Below are 20,707 nucleotides of genomic sequence, written 5' to 3'. Positions count from 1 at the left end.
TATCATATAAATGTGCATTTTTTCCAAAATACTAATAGGTAGACAAAATTGCATTCATTAATATAACATGAGCCTCACTTACTATAATAATTGTCGGCCAGCTTGCTGCTAGGGTTACCCAAAAACGTACCGAAACGTTGCAAAAAAATAAAGGAAAAATGATGTAGTTGGATCACATTGAGTCGCCATAGTTTGTATTGTTCCTTGTGTTTTGAGTACTCATTTTTGGTTGCATGCACTACAAAATATAGTGACAGTAGTGGTCAAATGATGCACACTGTCTACCAGCCTTCCTGTGTTGAGTTTGCATGTTCTCCCTGTGCTCGCGTCGGTTATACTTTACATACTAATTGAAGTAAAGATGTGCATAATAAGCATAAAATCAAATCTTTATGTTTGAAAGGGACAGTGTGTCATGTTTAGTGCCCCCAATGGATACAAAAAACTGTCACGAGGCGGGGTGGAGTGGAGGGAGTGATCGGACCGGAACGGAGGCAGGAGGCAGGAAGGGAGAACTCAATTGCGTAACGATCCAAAACTTTTATTCACCAAAATAAAAGTTGTCCAAAACTCTGGGACATGACAAAACAAACAGTTGTTTCTTCCAACTCAACTAAACAGGACAAGGCATAACAGACAGACAATGTTTAAAACTAAAACAGGACAAGGCATAACAGACCGGGGAATGTGTATATAATGAGCCAGCACCCGCAAAGCCCACAATCCAGCCTTAAATAGCAGACACGCGATTAGTTGAACTGCTTCAGCTGGTGCCCAGGGGGCGGGGCAGACCGGTCGCCAAGGCGACCATGACAAAAACCTCCATTCGGTAAAACAAAAAACAAAACATTGATTGTCATAATAGGCAAAAATACATGAACTGTCCACCCATCCATTCATTATCTGCACCGCTTATCCTCAGTAGGGTCGCAGCGGTGCTGGAGCCCATCGCAGCTATCTCTGGGCAGTGGGCAGGGAACACCCCTGAACTGGTTGCCAACCAGTTACAGGGATCACAGAGACATAAAACTCACTCGTTCATTGCCTGTGTACAAAACATGGTATTCATATCTTATTTATCAATCAACTTATTTTGGAGTTGTGTTGCTACTAAATGACATTATACTACTTTTTCATTGCAGTATTGTTCTGATGCACAAGTGCTTTAGTGTTGAAAGTTTACAACTCAAGCCAGTCTCCATTACCCTGTAAATAGTTTTTTATCTATCTTGAGCGTTGTCTTTAAGACATGTTTATCCTGGAGTCCTGAGTCAAAGACAACTGTAATTCGAATAAAAATCTGTACTGCGCTTGAAGCACAAAAGCTCTGTAGGCCTGTTTACCATGTTGTCACTCCAATTGTTTGCTCTGCTCATTGTTTTGATACCCTCAAACAAAAACATATATTTTGTATACAAAAACATTTTCATTTTTAAGCATTTTAATACCTTGTTTGTGCCTTTCATTTGGACAACGCACAAACAAGAGACATCAATCACTAATAAACAAAGGGAAACAATAAAATATTGGCAGAAAAAGAAAAAAAACGCTGTACAGTTCAATAATACAATACACAAACATGTGCCTGTCATGGTTAAAATTTGAGATTGTATGAGGATAAAAAAAGAACGCACTCTGAGTCAGAAATTAAGTTTTTGATAGCCTTTCCATTGGAGGTCCGTCCCACTGAGCTTTCCCCTAAGTCTGCTTACAAGATAGGCTCAGAGGGGAAAAAAAACGCCCCCTCCCAATGGCTAGAGGCTCATTTATTGAAAAACACAAGAATGAAACAACATATCTGATTGGTTTAAACAAGACTACATGAACACAGGAAAAAACCTGATTGGTTTAGAGAGGAGTGCGAGTATAATAAATGAGCAATAAGGATAGAGAACCTTTGTAACCCAAAAGGTACAATGTATCTCAGAGAAATCAAATCATTTTTCCCCATGTGAAATTCGACAGTTTTCGTCCTGTAAACAAGGACTATTTCAGAAATGAAAACAAGGTGAATCGCGACTAGAGTCATATGTTGCTCTTTTTACTTGAAAAGCAGGGATGCTGCTAATTTACAATGAAGAAAATGCTAGAATTATTCTGGAACTCGTAAATCCATTTGTAGTCGTAATTTGATTTGTTTGTTTGTTTTGTAGATTATGACCATGTTACCCTGAGAATGCCCGACCTCAAAAGTTAAGCAGGGTCGGTTCTGGTTAGTACAGGGGTGGCGAACACGTGGCTCTAGAGCCGCATGCGGCTCTTGGCCAATAAGAATGCGGCTCTTTGCCTCGTCATATTTTCTATATACTGTGGCTCTTTGCCTTGTGTCATGTTTAGGTTTTTTTTTGTGTGTGTATTGAGGGTGGACACTTTCCTTGGAATCAACACAAGAACAATACTTATATTGTTAGGAGAGGAGTGTGTTATGTGAAATGATATGTTTTTAATTGTGTGTGTTTGTGTGTGTCAGTCTGTCATGGCAGGTGAGTGTGTGGTGTGGCTCTTTGACTCTCACAGTTAAAAATTTTGGCTCTTTGTGTCAAACTTGTTCGCCACCCCTGGGTTAGTACTTGGATGGGAGACCGCAACGGAATACCGCGGCACGGTTCTTTGGTCATGGGTTCAAAACCAGCTACCAGCCTTTCTGTGTGGAGTATGAATGTTCCTCCAGGCACTCCAGTTTCCTCCACATTCAAAAAACCAAACATGCATGGCAGGTTAATTGATAGCCCCATATTGTCGCTAGCTATGAGCAAGCGTGTTGTATGTCTCTGGGTGCCCTCCGCCTGGCTGGCAACCAGTTTAGAATGTCCCCCGACCACTGCTCTAAGTTAGCTGGGATGGGCTCCAGCTGAATCGCGGCCCTAGTGGGGAAAAGCGGTACAGATAATGGATGGGCGTTTGTTTTGCCAGGAACAGGTGTACGGAGTGCAACAACAATTTGGCTGGTTTGTAGATATGTCAGACGTACTCTACTGGTGTTCTGTTCTTCATTAATAATTTCAATTAGATGGGCGTTTGTTTTGCCAGGAACATGTGTACGGAGTGCAACAACAATTTGGCTGGTTTGTAGATATGTCAGACGTACTCTACTGGTGTTCTGTTCTTCATTAATAATTTTAATTAGTACTGTTAGTAAGATCAGTTCTATTTGAATATTACGGCCTAATTTTGAGTCAATATTAGGGGACAGAGAACTCTAATCAAATCAACACATGACGTTTTTTGGCTGAATTATTTGCCTCATGGAAGTCGTTAATGTGAGAATGTTTTAAGTAAACGTTGCCAAAGCAACCAGTAGTGCCTTAAGTCTTTTTGTCCTTTTCTACCCTATTTAAAATTGCCATTGGTCAATAAAGCGTTACAAAAAGCACTGTCAAAAAAAGCAGTACCCTAGCGACCTCTTGCGTCGGCGTTGTGTATAACTTCCTGTAAAGGGGCGTAACACAAGACTGAAATTTCTACTGTAGTATCAACTCAAAAAGAAAGCGAGTTTGCAGTATTTCCTCACTGGGAACTAATGCGTTTTGTTTACATTTAGAAAGTACAGAATGAGAAATAATAACGCAAGTTTTGTGGATGATTGAATTCCGATGATTGGTAGCGAAAGAAGAAGGCGAATCTGTGTATGGAAGCCGCACAACAACAACCCGTGACTCACCCGGCTGAACAGCATTGTTGGGCGTGTGGCACGTCTGTGTCACACGTTCACCAACGAGGACCTAAACTTTAGGTCCTTAAGTTTTGCAAATTCAGAAAACAATTGTGTTCCTCTACTCCGACATGGAGCCCACAAATCTTCAGGTAGGATCAACAACTCGTAGTCCTTGCAGTGTCTGAAAGTATATACGAATCGTAATGTTCATTTGAATTACAAATCGAGGATTTGTTAAATTGAAGAGGTTTGAGGACTTTAGTTGACTTAACTGTACTCGTACGGTACTTCCTAAACTAAGGTTTAAGGTCCACCTAATCCAGCCTCTTTATGTTGGTGTCATTCTGCACCTGGTAAACAAAATCAGGTATGACCACATCTATAATAATAATAATCATAAGCTAAGCTAGTGCTTTTTTGTTGACCTACCCAAATCACTTCGTAGATTTTCCACACGAACCACCCTAAAAAGCCCTGATCCTAAATAGCGGTGAAATAACTACGGTACTTTACCAAAATTTTGTGAAGGAGGTAGATCGAAACCCATTACAAATACTCTGTGATGGGGAAGGCGATATTAATCAGTCTTGCTGATGATTGTCGAAAAAAAAATATATATATATCAAAAGACTAGTACTGGATGCCAGTGGTGGGCAACCACCAGCCCGGGGGCCGTTTGGAACTGGGCCGCACAGAATAAAATGTTGCTTTATCTTTCGCTTATAACGTATTTATCTGCATTCACATGCACTTTTTTACCCCCAAAAAAGTTTGGTTGAGCATCATACACGAGGCTTTATGGGAATATATTACCATATTAAAGGAACAATTGATCAGTCAACAAATAATCCTGAATGACATAATCGCTGACCACTTTTACTTAGCATTGGATGCATCGGAAATCGCAATATTACTACCCACAAAATGTATTTGTACGGCACTGATGCCCTTTGTGGGCTGAAGTAGCTTGGCTCCTGCCAATTTTGATACCCTAATCAGTGGCGGGTAAGAAAAAGTATTCTGGCCAAATCATGAGGTATCATCGGGGGCAACGTTTTCATGGGCAATGATTGGTCTGTAAAAATTGGCATTAATTTGTATGACCGATAAGGAAAAATAATCACAAAATGAATTATTAGGTTGTTTTTTACCCAAGACATACATCAAGAAGTGGTGCCTTGTTGACCAAAGTGGTTAAAAGGATCCGTGAACCTTTTAAAGAAGTACACTTTTTTAACACTGATCGCAAATGAAACCATGCAAAGGTAGCTTGATGTGTCAATAAGGGTGTTCCAAGGAAAAAAAATGGGAGTGTTATTTCTGTTGGCCCTCCGTTCAATGATGAGAGAAAAATAATACAAAATTAAAAGGGACTACCATGTCATTTAAGATCACGAAGGCTGAACAGAAAACAACAACTCAATTGGAAGTGGTTTAATTGCCAATGTCGGTGAATTAGGGTGAATTACTGTAGACTCTTCCAAGCTTCTTAACTGGCAGACATATGGGTGAGTGAGCGAGTTTTACTTTAACTTGATTGTTTTGCATTGTCAAATTAAGTCCTACCACTTTTTTTGTATGAATGAATGAAAACTTTATTTCGAACATTAAAATAAAACGGGACAAAAACAATGAGTCAACAACAAAATAAAAGGGGTAGTCAGAAGCAGATGCTTATTTATCTTCCCTATTAAATACATTTTTCAAATCCTCCTTTCCTCTTGTGTCTAATATAACAAAATCTCATGGATATACTTATTACATGTCAGATATCAATAATTATAATAATTACAATAATCACATATTTTATACACTAATCTTCGTAATACCCATCCCTCAACGCCATAATGCGCCCAGTTACCAAATGTGACTGCGGCCCCAATGATAATAACAACAATAAAAATAAACATAATATTTATAATAACAGTTTCGATATAATAATAGCAACAATAACAACTAGTTAACCATAGTTTTAAACGCAGTATTTCTAATCTCCCTCATATCCCATTTTCTTCATCCCTGTATTTCACCAGTAATGCATTTTTGTATTTAAATTTGAACACATGGATAGCTGGACATTGTTTGATCTCATCTTGTAAATTATTCCAAAGTTTGACTCAACACACAGACACACACATACTTTTCCTGGCTGTTCTCACCTTTGGGATTTTGAATTCACTACAGCCCCTCAAGTTATAATTTCCCTCTTTCCGAGTGAATAATTTTTGTATGTTTTCTGGCACTATGTTTTTGTTGACCTTAAATAACCGTTGTGAAGTGAAAACATTTACTAAATCATCCAATTTTAATAATTTGGACGGCATGAATAAAATATTAGTATGATCCTGATATCCTACCCTGTGTATGGTTCTTATTGCACGTTTTTGAAGGATAAAAAGGGGCTGTAGTGAACTTTTGTAATTATTGCCCCAGACTTCTGCACAATATGTTAAATATGGCAGAACTAGAGAACAATATAATAAATACAATGCATTATAATTTAAAATAAATTTGGCTTTATTAATTATTGAAATGCTTTTAGATACCTTAGTTTGCATGTGTCTGATGTGTTTTTTTAATGTGTGTATCAAATATTTGTCAGTATAGAAGCAGCCCTTCCTTCACATCAGAGGTGGGTAAAAACGGAGTACATTTACTCCGTTGCATTTACTTGAGTAAGTCTTGGGAAATTTTGTACTTCTAGTAGTATTTTTAAATCCCTATAGTTTTACTTTTAATTGAGTAAATTTGTGAAGAAAAAACGGTACTTTTACGCTACATTAGGCAACATTGAAGTCGTTACTTGGTTACCTAATAAATCCACTCCACGTAAGTACGCGTCTGTCTGTCTCCGCTAAGGCCCATTTATTTTGATGCAGAACTTCACCAGCCTCTACCACGTTTAACCAATCAAACCTAGCAGCCCCCTCATGCGACCATATCCAACTTCAGCAGGGGAGAGTTGTTTACGAATGAAACAGAAGGAAAATGTGGCTTAGCAATATAGACTATGAAAACACAGAAGAGTAGGAGCACTAGTGGCCTCACATCAAAAAGGGTGCCAAACACCAGCTACAATATGCAATTTCTCCTTTGTTTGAGTTCATGGGCTAGCGTGTTCTGCTTGCAGAGCCTGTTAAGATAAGTATCAGGGCTTTAAATGTGCCACTTGGTGCTACATGTGCTTAATTTATTTATTTAATTTATACTATTATTATTGTATTGTTTATTCAAGCACTTGAATTTATGTTGATTATTTTAATCCACTTTTAAATTAAATGTATTTTTTTGTTGATTGGATGGACTTTGATAATTTCATGATATGATTGGTTGTTTTAGAAAAATACAACGTTTCTACAGTTACTCAGGACTTAAGTAATTTTTTTCACCAAGTACTTTTTTACTTTTACTCAAGTAAGTGTTTGGATGACTACTTTTGCTTCTAATTGAGTAATAATATTGTAACAGTACTTCTACTCGGGTACAATCTTTGGCTCCTCTACCCACCTTTCCTTCACGTGCAGCACTTGTAGTCTCTATTGTTATGTTCATAAGTCCAACATCAACAGGGACAGAGAATGAGATGCTGGACAGTGACTGTTGCTGTGAAGGCAAAACACAGATTCGGGGTACACCTCGTTTGGAATGAGTCGAGGGGGATAGGGCGGGGTGTATATCATCTTAGGAATCTAGGCTTAAAGGTCTGCTTCAAAAGATTTGCTTTGCATTTGTGGCTCAAAAGGACAATCAAAGAATAAGGACTTGATTTCTGTCTTCCAGAAAGCAATATCAGTAGCACAAAAGGCCGCGCAAGAGGACCAGGCAGGAAACTATGAAGAAGCCCTTAGTTCCTACAAACACGCAGTCAAGTACTTTCTTCACATTTTAAAGCGTAAGTCATTATGACAGGGCTCCCAGTGTATGTGATATCGCCTAGTGAGTTGCCAACTTAATATTGGAAACAGCTCTGCATTGCCGATTTTGCCCTAACGTGTCATGCGTGTTATTTTGCACCATCTTCATGTGATTTTATTATGTTTAACCACTTGACAAGACAGAATATCATTGAGTAAATTCAACACATCACCAGGCATGTCCAAGGTATGGTGACAGTAAATAAAATTTAAAAAAAAAAGAAAGTTCACTCTGTGTGGCCGCAGTGTCCAGGACAAGTGGAAATTTGAGTATTTTTTTCACCAAAATCCAAAACAACTACGTCTGCCAAATTTGCCAAGAGACTGTGGCTGTTTTCAAATGATATAATATCAGGAGGCACTTCCAGACAAAACATGCTGACTATAAAAATCTGGAAATGAACCTTGTGTAAAGGTGAAGCAACTGGAAGGTGTTTTAACAGCTCAGCAGCACTTTTTCACGAGACCCTGCATGTCAAATGAAAATGTTACAAACGCAAACTACAATGTTGCAAGCCTGATCCCAAAGAACTCCAAACCTTTCAAAGAGGGTATTTTTTTTTTTAAAGACTGTCATTATAATGCCTGTCTGAATAGTCGTCCCTCACACATTTTCAGCTTACCAAATCTGGGCCGCTTTCTGACAAGTTTGGACATCCCTGGTCCACACAAACAATACACAAACCTGTATGTGTCACTCTAAAAAAAATGTTTGTCGCAGGAACGGCAAACCTGTGAAAAATGGCTACTGGTACCGGGAAAGCACAGCAAAATGCTTTCTTTTCCTTTTTTCTGCTTGTTTTTGTGACGTAATCAGATGTATAAGTGTGACAATGTTTTATGCGTATTGCAGCTATATTGTGTTAAATTCATAGATGAAACAAACGATTCGCGTTTCAATCTAATGTTAATGAACATTATGTCTTTCCTTCTGGCAGGTGAACCTCAGGGTAAATGTGGCAATCAGAAAATCAGAGACAAATGTAAGGAGTACATGGACAGAGCCGAAGAGCTACAGGAGTACCTAGAATATAAAGAGGTTGATAAAGAATTCTGTTTATTGTGCAATAAAAAAGACACTGGTCTGCATCTGAAAAATAACCAAAGATGGCATAAATATTTTACTTCAATTTATGTACATGCCGAAATACCAGCCATGTAGCCACATACAGTATGTCCGATTTTAATTTACGTGTTGTTTTTAAGATTGAATTTGTTAAACCTGATGTACTAAGTCAGAAAATTAACCTTAATTAGTTCCATGTAGCCACATACAGTATGTCCGATTTTAATTTACGTGTTGTTTTTAAGATTGAATTTGTTAAACCTGATGTACTAAGTCAGAAAATTAACCTTAATTAGTTCTAAGAGATGTGTATTTTTTTACAAATGCTTTTCAAAATCCAATGGCTTTGAAACTGCTCAACACATGTAAGGATCTTTCAGGGACTGGCTATACTTCAGGGTTTTTCTGAGCAGACTGATGGTCCAGGGATAGGGCAGACTGGGATATTTTTGGACTGGATCAAATACTGGCTGACGGGAATTTGGTGTCCGACAATGCTCTCAATTATTTTAAAAAGTATTTGATTCATGGTGGGATGGCTTATGATCATCTAAAATATTCAGGTAAAATGCACAATAGGGAGGAGGCTTCTTTTGGATGGAAGGAAGATCACTCAAGTTTTTATTTGTTAAGTCACACATTACATTGAAACATGTAAAAAACATCTTTCTTAATAATAGACCTAATAAACATTGGTGACTAAAGCAATTTTCTTTTTGTTTATTTTAGGATGCAGACCTGTGTTAAATAGATTGGGATACTGAAGTATATTTACATCATGAAGTGTGGTGTTTCAATTTCATAAAGAACACATCATAGTTATTTTTCCTTGTTTTTCTATATATATATATATATATATATATATATATATATATATATATATATAGCCTCGGATAATACTAATATTCTTAAGTTATATACTTCCTGTAATGCAATTACAAATCAAAAACGGTTCATTACAAATCAACTGAAATTTTCCAAGCCTTTTAATTCGAATTTTGCTGATTATGGTGCACATCCCACTACTATTGATTGTTATTATACTATATTTTGGGAAGGGGCATTTGGGTTTTCATTATTCAGCAAGATTAAAAACAATAAAATAATTTCAATATTTCAGTTGATTTGTTATAAATCCAGGATTCATGACATTTGTGTTTGTTTTATTTGCAGTACAGAAAAAAACCTATGAAAATATTGCTAGCAATCAGTAGGTTTGAGCTTGGTTCGCTTTACTTCTTCTGAGTTTCTCTTTATTTTTCACATCATGTCATGTACAGATCGGTAAAATGAAGACTATTTTGACAAATGAAATAAGTAAGTGTGATGGTGGGGAAAATTCAATCAACATCGTGTAGATGGCTAACAATCCAGTATGTTACGGTGTTATTATTGATAGCAAATGGCAGTATTAGCCACTTTCTTGTGTCTTTTTATACAAAAATACAAATCTGGAGAATACACAATATCGATTAATGTCATACACTTTTAGTGTTACGTTTAAGGACAATGTATGGGTGTAACCTATTACGTTGTGGGAGTGGGGGAGAGGTTTTTTTTTCTAAATGCAGGCTTAAAATCTGCTTCGCTGACTTCAAGTCCAACGCTTATACTGGTTTTATTGTTGGGTTGAAAACAATTGTGTCATTAATCATCCTTAGTAAGAAGGAGATATAGAGTATATTTGCACAACATAAATAAATGTAATAAAAAATACTTTAACAAGAGTAGCCTAGCTACCACTAATTTAGATTAATTAGGTCGACATACCCAGAAATGTCGGTGATGTAGATACATACAGTAGTGTATTTCTTATAGTTGAGTGTGTCATTGGCTTACAATTTTTCAGCTCCAAGTCTTCCACTAGAGGCTGGAATAAATTAATCTGAGAAAAAAAAAGTTTGCAGTCGTTAATGTGGCCACAAAACCAAAAATATATTTCAGAAAAAAATAAACGGGTTTCAAAATAAGTCGAATGACGTGGACAGTTACGTCATGACGTCATTACATTCCCAATCCGCAAGTAGACGCTTTTCAATGCGGAAGTTCCGTCCTCGAAACAAGCCGAGGACGATTACAGAAACGAAAAAACAAGCAAAAGATCTTCTTGCATTTATATGCTGACAGCTTTACTTTAAAAGTTTGTTTAAAAGGAAGAGTGTTTTAAAAAAGTATTTCGATTGTTTAGATAGTTAAACGTTTGATCGGGCCCGATGTCTACCAACAATAATTTACAGGTAAGTGGATGCTCAGACTAAAATATGCCAGATTAATTTGGGAGTAATTTAACTTCGTTCAAGAGTTAAAGTTATATATGTTTGTTTCTTTCGTTTTTACTAATTAAAAAGCTCCGTGTAAAGGTCTAAAAACGAATATAAGGCTAAATGCTAATTAGCCATCATAGCCGTTGCTACTTTTGACGTTATTGGTGGAGAGTTGTCTGTTGACAAACTAATTTGGCCATGACAAAATGATTTTACGCCCAATAAGGAAGTCTATGGTGTGATATTTCGAAACGTTGTATCTGGCAGTAAATTACTACCGTAAACTCGAGTTGATATCGCTGCTAACTATGTTAGCATAATGTGTTTGGCCTGTGCCGTGAGTCTGTTATTTTGTAACATTTAAAATGGACCTTTTTGTCCATCGGCGACTTGCTGTTATATAAAAAAGCTTCAATCGTACGATTAAGAAAAACAAGCCAGGAGGAAGTATTCACCGTAGTCAGGTGGTGGCACTCCTACCTTGACGTCGTCACACGGAGCCACTATGTGCCCTTCTATGCGTCACGTCAGGTATGACTGGAGTCCCGACTAATGTAATGGGCACTTGGCATATTTCAGTCAAATCATCTCTATTAGCGTAGCACTTCAAACAGAAGAATAACAGAACAAGGTCAGAGTTAACAATTTGTCTGCATGTGTGTTCTAAAACGTCACTAAGTGTCATCAAACCCCCGTGCGTAAAAACATTATCAAAAGGGATGTGCACCGTTTGTAGCTCAGCAACAAATGCCCAAATTATTCGAAGTCAGTCTATGTTAAACATGGAATAAGAGCTTGTTCTGTCCACTCCACGCATCGACCCGGTACTGCAGTACCTCCGGGAAAGGTGCTTTCGCACTGATCGCTGCTTGGCCCTGTGGCTAGGACCTTGACTCAACCTCTTGGCCTTGTAGTGTATTATTATTATTATTATTATAACGGATAATAAAGAATATAGAACAATAAACCTCTACAAAACCCCTCACATCAAAGGTTAAGATCGCCGCACTCTACTCCAGATTTGTCTTGATAGTCTTTCAAGTAAACACGACGATGATGCTTTTGGTAACTTTCGTTGAAAAGTGAACAAACAAAAACAAGGGTAGCCTTCTTGTTGTCATGTGTAAATAAACAGTTATTTGTTTGTTGTTGTTCATAGAAAGCCATCGATCTTGCCAGCAAGGCGGCGCAAGAGGATAAGGCTCAGAATTATGAGGACGCTCTGCGAAACTACCAGGCTGCTATACAGTACTTCCTCCACGTGATCAAATGTAAGCCCCACGTCACTCACTCATATAAAAAAAAATGTGGTTTGTAGAATTTTGCCTGATGTTCTCCAAACCGTTTGCAGATGAAGCACAAGGTGAGAAAGCTAAACAGAGCATCCGTGCAAAATGTGGCGAATATTTGGACCGGGCAGAGAAATTAAAGGAGTATCTCAGAAAGAAAGAGAAGGCTCCACCTTCTAAACCTGTCAAAGAGTCCGATGACAAAGGGTGAGTTTGTTGGTAGGGCATGTATGTATGGACCCATTCAGGTCAGCCTTCTGATTATTCATTCTGTTGTTTTGTGTGTTTTAGGAATGATAGCGATGACGGCGATGATCCAGAGAAAAAGAAAATGCAAAATCAACTCTCAGGTATGTTGTTTCCATACTGTGTCGCAGTCTGTTGATTTAGTTTTTCTTTCCCAAATAAATAATGTCTAACAATTGATTTGAGGCTCAAGTACCAACATAGTTAAGCATATATTTTCTGATGTAGCATATTAACAATCTTTTAACACATACAGATTTGTGTTTAAAAAATTACACTATTGTGGTCGGGTGTATAGAAATAGCCTTTAAGAGATTTGGTAATTTAAATCGTTTTATGACTGATATGCTGTCATGGAAGGGAAGTCATTGTCTGTGGAGGCTTTTTCCTCAAATATTTGTTGTACAACATGTTTATTTATCCTGGCAGTCTTTTGCCTTATTTTTCTCTGTAAAGTCTTTATTACATGTTTACCTTAGAATGTCATTTCTAATCTTGTTACATACAAGTTCCACTACTATGTTATCAATGACAAAAAAAAGACAATTCAAGGACTAAGACAATGTACGAGATGTCTATTGGTATTGTTTGTAATGTCACCTGGAACCAGATGTTCAGGAAGTTACTCTATAATGTTAACAATGTGTAAATACTGAGCTAATCTTATCAATACTTACAAATTAAGTCTTTAAGATTTGTTTTGTGTCTGTTCATGTCTCGAATGGCCTGCCTAATGTTTATTTCAAAATTTTAATCCAAGCAGATTGGACAATGGGTCAGTGTCCAATCTGCTTTTTATATTTGTTATTTTTATTTTAGTACTGTACCAAATATTCTCAACAGCTACTGTTTATAACATCAAAACAATGTTAGTGATGGATTTTATTTATATTTTGCTTTTTGTAACAGGTGCAATTGTAATGGAGAAGCCAAACATTAAGTGGGCTGATGTTGCCGGTTTAGAGGGTGCAAAGGAGGCCCTAAAAGAAGCTGTGATTCTTCCGATCAAGTTTCCTCACTTATTTACAGGTACAGTGTCCAATTCCGTTAGCAGACAAGATTTTTTTTGTCATTTCAATTAGCCAATTAAGCTCCAGTGAATGTTTTCTGCAATTTAGGAAAGAGAACACCATGGAGGGGAATCTTGCTCTTTGGACCTCCAGGCACTGGAAAGTCTTATCTCGCTAAAGCAGTTGCCACAGAAGCAAACAACTCAACCTTCCTTTCGGTGTCTTCTTCTGACCTTGTATCCAAATGGTTGGGAGAAAGTGAAAAGTAAGTTCTGCCTAGAGAAAGCACTAAGACTGGAGTAAGAAAAACACCTGGGTATGAAAAAAAAACACCCAGTGCTACATTCACATCTTGACTGAGTTATCCCTTTAACTCAGGTTAGTCAAGAATCTATTTGAACTTGCAAGGGAACATAAGCCCTCCATTATCTTCATTGATGAGATTGACTCCCTCTGCGGCTCCAGAAGCGAGAACGAAAGTGAGGCAGCACGACGTATCAAAACAGAGTTCCTTGTGCAGATGCAAGGTAATATAAATAATACAAATGCCTTGTTGAAAAATAATGATTTATGTAAAGCGAAATGTATATTGTTTTGAAACTCATTCCAACCAACCTGGATCTTTTGTTGCCACTAATAGTTTCTGCTTTAGTTAGGAAATGGTTTTCCTCTCATGTGGTCACTAAATGATTTCAGAACGCTGCACTTTTTTTTGTTTACGGGGGATAAAACACTGAAGTGTATATGTGAAAGAAATACATGAATACGTTGGCACACTTTCACGTCTGCCGACAATACTGTTATAAATGGCCAACTAATTCTTCCCATTTAAGGACCCCTTTGACATTTAATACGTTTTCTGAAACGTCACACAAAAGGACCTTGGATTTAAAAAAAAGCAAATAAGAAAATTCCATTTCACGCAATGCTCATCCCTTACATTTTTTGAAGCGATCTCACTCATCAATACGCACTGCAATTTACACACCTGTGATATGAAATTAACTTAAATAAGATGGTGGTTGGTTGGTTCCCTTAACCATGCGAGTTGTAGGACCATTTCCTGTGGTGTGTCTCAGGCAATTACAGCCTGGTGGCGCCCATCTCTCCCCAGGCCAACATGTTTCCACTCTGTTTCAAATCAAGACCTTTCGCGTGTTAGGCAAATACAGTGAAGTCTCTGTTATCGCGGTTAATGGGGACTGAGACCACCCGCCAAAACTGAAAATCGGCGAAGTAACAGCGCCCCTTCAAAAATGCTTAAAAACACGTATACAGTATACCCCCCTGTATACAGTACACCATATGTGTGAGAGAGAGAGAGATATTTTTGTGTTAAACAATAAAACAACATTTAACTTACCTCTTGCAATAAGTTTGTCCTTGAAAAGAAATGTTCGGGACGGCATCCTCTTCCAGAAAAAGGCCTGTTTCATCCATATTAAAGACTTGCTCCGGGACATAGCCATTTTCTTCTATTATTTCCGGAAACACATCCTCAACATAATGCCTCACTGCTGCTTCGTCTGCAGAGGCTGCCTCGCCATACAACGACACACTCTTAAATCCGACTCGCCTCTTAAACTTATCAAACCAGCCCTTGCTGGCAATGAAAGTCGTACGTGGTCGTCGCGGGCTAGTCTGGCTTGAGGTACCGGGCAGAGGATCATCTTCGTCGCCGTTGTCTTCTTCATCTTGAACGTTGTCGTCGTCACCACCCTCAGGCACCATAGCATCAAACAAAGATTTAGCTTTATTTCGGATTATGTTTGCATCCAGGCTGATTTTCTTCGCCCTACAATCATGGATCCAAATAACCAGTGCATTTTCCATTCACATTATAGTCTTATTCTGGGTGTTTACAACCATTTTGGCATCTTTCGTGAAAGATATTGCAGCAGTTTTGCGGGTGTTCTTTTCTTCCTTCTCTATGTACTGTACCGTGGATTCATTAAGGCCATATTGTCGGGCTACGCTCCCATAGCTATTTCCTGCTATCAACTTGTCCAATAAACTCACTTTTTCGTTAATTGTTAACATCTTTCACTTTTTTTTTTTTTTTTTCGGTTGACTAGATGCACCAAGGGATAAAGAGCGTTTGGGAGGCATCACGAAGGGCTTCACAAAACTTTTACACTTAAAAGATTACCGTCAGACAAAGACTAACTAACCGCGATCTATGGCGAGAAGCGTACTGTATACGAGATAAGCGTGGACTGATGGGCATCGGGAGAAGCTTGGGCTACTGTAGTGAATGGGCCAATGGGGAGTCGAGTATTCAGCGAGTGCTGGCCAATCAGCTTGCATTTATGCCCGTGATGCTTAGCGTATACGTGCATTTCTTTGTGTTTTCAAATTTTGTAAAATAATGTAATTTATAATTTTAATTTAATATTTTTCATGATTATTAATTTTTTGATATTTTTTGATATTTTTAATTTTTGAATACGTATTTTTTTTAGACCCGCGAAGCTCTGAACCCGCGAAAGTGGAACCGCGAACTAGCGAGGTTCCACTGTATGCTAACCACTGCCTTACAGAAACAAATAAGACAAAACATAAGAATTCTAAGTTGACATATATTAATTTTCAGATAAAAAGACACTTTTCTTATTTAAAAAAAAAGGTATCACACACTTCATTTTCACTGTCTATTTTAGCTTCTAGCCAACTTTTAACTTTACTTTAGACTCTTCACAGCTTTCCACCCTGTCTTTCCATCACTCAGTAAAATGTTACCAATAGATTGCTAACTGGATCACATGGGGCAGAAAAAATGCAACTGCAGCACTATAAATGGAAGTCAGGTTTACAATGCTTACACTTGATGCCATTCTTGTTTGCTTTCATGTTGTTAAAATAAACAAGCACACTTGGTCTTTCCCTAAAAAGTTAGTTACCAAAAGTAATGTGTATTAAATGCATATAATAGTAATTTTTAACAATACATACAAGATACTGCACTCCTTTTTCAGGTGTTGGAAATGATAACGAGGGTGTGCTGGTACTCGGTGCAACAAACATCCCTTGGACCCTTGACTCTGCCATTAGAAGAAGGTACTGGTTACAAATTGTCTAATCTGAGAAGTGCAAACAATTGTGCACTCACCCATGTTTATTTTAAACCCTGTTAGATTTGAGAAGAGGATCTACATTCCGCTGCCTGAAGAACACGCTCGTGCCTTCATGTTCAAGCTCAACCTGGGATCCACCCCCAACAGTCTCACCGACTCAGACTTTGTCACATTGGGCAAGAAAACGGACGGCTACTCGGGCGCGGATATCAGTATCATTGTGAGAGATGCGCTCATGCAGCCTGTCAGGAAGGTCCAGGCAGCAACCCACTTCAAAAGGGTATGTTTGTTTGATGGAGCATGTCCTATTTATGACAAGATTATGTTTTCATTGTATGAACATACTTTCTTCCCAAGGTAAATGGACCATCAAGATCAAATCCACAAATAATTGAACAAGACCTCTTGACGCCTTGCTCGCCTGGCGATCCAAACGCAATTGAGATGACTTGGATTGACGTCCCCGGAGAGAAGCTTCTGGAACCCACTGTTTGCATGGTGAGTCCGCTACAAGACAGTGTTATGTTTACTCATGTTTGTGCTTAAATCAAGCTTGTCTGTGATTTGGTCTTTAAAGGCTGACATGCTGAGGTCGTTGGCCAACACCAAGCCCACCGTCAATGAACAGGATTTGGGAAAACTGAAAAAATTCACAGAGGACTTTGGACAAGAAGGCTAGTTAGAATTATTTTAAGCAGGCCAAACCAAAGCAAAAGAATTGTAAGTTTCTATATACAGTGTGTTTTCCTCCTCCCATTTTATCTTAATCAGAGCAAGATAGCTGTGCTCTTTCTGACAGTTGGAAATTACTTTGGACACACATTTATCCCCAAGTAAAATAAATGAAAGCCTAATGACAAATTGAAGAAGGGTTTGGACTTCTAAAAGCTGGTAAATACCCTGGCTGCTTCTTTGGACATGGGTTTTGCATTCACGTAGTTCTTGGCGTCAACCAATAAATGTCCCTTCTTCTCTGTTTTGTATAAGTGAAAAGTATGTTATACTGTATTTTCTGGTATCATACATAGGCTGAGAGAAGTGAAGCATCATTGGAATTCTTATTAGCTGTTTATATAATTTTAGACTTAATGAGACATTCTAAGAGCTATACTTGAGCATAGATGGGGATTGTTTACTCACACAGATATATGCAGTGAATGGATCACCAAAGGTGCCAGACCAGCATTATTTGAAACGGGAATTCCGCAACTTTTGGTCACATAACTGCAATTTATTTAATTACCCCCAAATGGACCTGTCATTGTTTTGACAGTGGTTAATAACTGCTGAAATAAGCTTTATATAGAGTTGAACCAAGGTTGTGAATTTTGACCGTAAATCCTCAAATTGGAGTCTTTGTACATGCACCAGATAAATCTTCAACTCAACATGACACTGTGCCTTCTAGAGAAGCTGTTTATTTTTGTAAGGGTATGTCTCAATTTGTCATAGCGCTTAAACATCAAAGTAGTGCGTTGGCACCACTTTTACAACTTACTTTACACTGTTGTAAACTACCGCCATTTTTCGTTTGAGGGGTAATTTGTCTTTACATTATACTATCATAAAAAATGTCTCTGAGGTCAATTTTTACTTGTTGTATCCCATTTTTTCATTTCTGAAATGTAAATAAAATATAAATACATTTATCCTCAATGTTTATTGTACATTTCAAATTCACTGAGTCGTCAAATGTATTTGATAATTCTGCCTAGTTTTTGTTTTAAGGCTTTTTTTAATTGAGTATTGCATCCTTGCAAACAAAATTGGCATGAAACATTTAAACACTACAAAGTTATCCATTTAAGAAAACAGAACATTCTGTGAAAAAAAAACAGAAAACCAAGTAGAAAGAAAAATAGTAATGACATGTAAAACTTCTACACGAGGTGCACATTCTTAAGCATATTGTATACGGAGTTCATACAGGTCCTCGAAATCCTTTAAAATGCTTGCGTTTTTACATGGTGTTTTTAAGGGTTGAAAAATGCTGGAGTTTTGGGTGAAGCACTTTTAAATGCTTGAAATTGTTGCCATGTTTCATAACAAGTCTGCTTAAAAAATATGCCGACACTGCTCTTTTGTGTCTGCTTTGCCGTTGCATTTCTTCCCTCATGATTGATGGCAGTTGGCGTTAGTTTGTATGGCATTGTCCTATGAAGTGTCATCACACCCAAGAGGACAGGTGCATGCTACACCTAAACAGGGCACTATAAAGTTTGTAATAGTGCAAGAATTATCAAGTGTGCAAAACATGGTAGCATTTCCCAGTAGTGTTTTTTTATGGGAAGAACTTCCTGCAACTAATAATGTAAAATATGTATTACCTTCATTATACCTAACACTTATATAGGGGAAGATTTTTCTCAAAAGTATATACACATGTATCGTTCAAGACCTACAAATAATTCACTATTCAATATCTAAATATCAAATGTCTTGATAATCCAAGATTAAAAATCACATATGTGTATCACAGATTTGTATATTTGTGGATCTGCAAAATATTTGATTCACACTGAATGTCTTGGAATGGTACTATACAGATTTTAAAAATTGGCTTTAAAAGTCCTTAAAAAGTGTTTGAATTTGGCCGTGATATAATTTGCACATTCGGAATGTTTATAATATTCAAAGATTTAACTCAAAAAAAAATTTGTCCATAACATTTTAAAAAGTGGGTTATGTATTTTTTTGTTGATTTATTTTATTTGTGATGCATAGAAAGAAAATCAAATGATTGTGCAATTTAAAGCAGAAATTGTGGTCAATATATACCTTAAAATAAATTTAAAAAAAACAGTAAAACCAAAACACTGATTCCTAGCACTGCACTCGCCCCCTTCCCTTCTCCTCTTGCACCATAGCAGTTAGTGTGTAGCCTCTAATGTATTACTGTTAGAGTATGTTTTACAGTGGTTATGTTCAACAACCATTTTACCACCCAATAACATGACTTTGTTATCAACACATATTAGTCTTCATTTTAGCTGCATTGGATCAAATGTAACAAAAGATCAGCCAAGCTTATTGTTTTTATGTGTGTATGTGTGGTCATTCTCCCAGCACCAGTATGGACGTTGTTTTTTTTCAGTAAAATAAGCACCATGTTCAGGTGAGTTTCTTACCCACAGTACCTATAAACCTAATTTATTTGTATATAGCAGTGTTTTTCAACCCTTTTTGAACCAAGGTACACTTTTATTTATAAAAAAAAAAGTTCCAAAGGCACACAGTCTGTCGAAAATGTTTGAAAATGAAGTTATGTCAAATATTTCACTGTACTACCTCATAAGAAGGTAATTAGTTTATAAAAAGATTAAAATAATACTTAAAAATAATTATGGGCTTTTTATTTTTTGCAGTGCAATCTTAAACCACTCTGTTAAACAAATTAAGTTATTAAATGTACCGTGCTACCTTATGAGCAGGTAATTAGTATATAAAAAGTATCTAAAAATCTACTGCCACCTACTGATATGGATGACTATTACAGTTCCTCGTCTGAAGATAGAAAAAATACTGAATCGTGGCCTGATTTTTTGGGGAAAGATAAAATTGGGGGCAGCACGGTGACGCAGTAATTAGCGCGTGTGCCGCACAGTTCCAAGGTTGTGGGAACCTCCTGCGTGGGTTCAAATCCAGCTCCTGGCCTTACTGTGCCGAGTTTGTATGTACTCCCCGTGCTTGCGTGGGTTTCCTCCGGGCACTCCGGTTTCCTCCCAGATTTCCAAAGACATGCATTTCAGGTGAATTGGCCGGTCCAAATTGTCCCTAGGTGTGACTGAGCGAGTGAGCTGTCTGTCCCCGTGTGCCCTGCGATTGGCTGGCAACCAGTTCAGGGTGTCCCCTGCCCACTGCCCGATGATTGCTGGGATGGGCTCCAGCACCCCCGCGACCCTACTGAGGATAAGCGGTGCAGCTAATGAGATGAGATAAAATTGGGCAAATTCCAGCGGCACACTAGACAAGGTCTCACGGCACACTAATGTGCCCCGGCACACTGGTTGAAAAACACCGGTATATGGTATCAGCGCTGGAGGAGGGAGGGGTAATAAGGAGAGAACATAAGTAACATATTCACGAAGAGGATAAATATAAACAGCAAAAAGTGAGACCGGTTTGCGACTCTCAAATGTCAGGCGACGTCTCTCCCCAGCCCCCTTTCCTCCAACCTAATGAGTTCCGT

General features: G+C 37.8%; 1 protein-coding gene and 1 long non-coding RNA gene across 5 annotated transcripts; one reads left to right on the top strand and one right to left on the bottom strand.

The window, feature by feature from the left end:
• Positions 1-540: 540 nt before the first annotated feature.
• Positions 541-10,866, bottom strand: LOC148374573 (uncharacterized). Its single transcript, XR_015850720.1, has 4 exons — positions 10,475-10,866; positions 7,163-7,258; positions 3,928-4,005; positions 541-3,836 (listed from the first exon to the last, which is right to left on the bottom strand). It is a non-coding gene; the product is annotated as an uncharacterized LOC148374573 (long non-coding RNA).
• vps4b (vacuolar protein sorting 4 homolog B) lies at positions 3,471-18,174 on the top strand. Of its 4 annotated transcripts, XM_088338094.1 has the most exons (13): positions 3,471-3,804; positions 7,436-7,547; positions 8,508-8,608; positions 12,059-12,170; positions 12,251-12,395; positions 12,480-12,538; positions 13,344-13,463; positions 13,553-13,709; positions 13,823-13,971; positions 16,420-16,501; positions 16,579-16,798; positions 16,876-17,016; positions 17,096-18,174. In XM_088338094.1, exons 1-13 carry the CDS (start codon positions 3,784-3,786, stop codon positions 17,195-17,197), a joined length of 1,521 nt encoding a protein of 506 aa, XP_088194220.1. In that variant the 5' UTR covers positions 3,471-3,783; the 3' UTR covers positions 17,198-18,174. The 4 variants fall into 4 exon arrangements, with proteins under 4 accessions (XP_088194220.1, XP_088194229.1, XP_088194240.1 ...); XM_088338103.1 differs by lacking the exon at positions 7,436-7,547 and having other exon boundaries at positions 3,473-3,804; XM_088338114.1 differs by lacking the exons at positions 3,471-3,804; positions 7,436-7,547; positions 8,508-8,608 and adding an exon at positions 10,645-10,872.
• The last annotated feature ends 2,533 nt before the right edge of the window (positions 18,175-20,707 follow it).

This window comes from Urocampus carinirostris, chromosome 1 (genome assembly GCF_059441175.1).
Source record: "Urocampus carinirostris isolate Australia breed hairy pipefish chromosome 1, RoL_Ucar_1.0, whole genome shotgun sequence".
Taxonomy (NCBI): domain Eukaryota; kingdom Metazoa; phylum Chordata; class Actinopteri; order Syngnathiformes; family Syngnathidae; genus Urocampus; species Urocampus carinirostris.
This window is presented reverse-complemented; position numbering and strand designations above follow the sequence as displayed.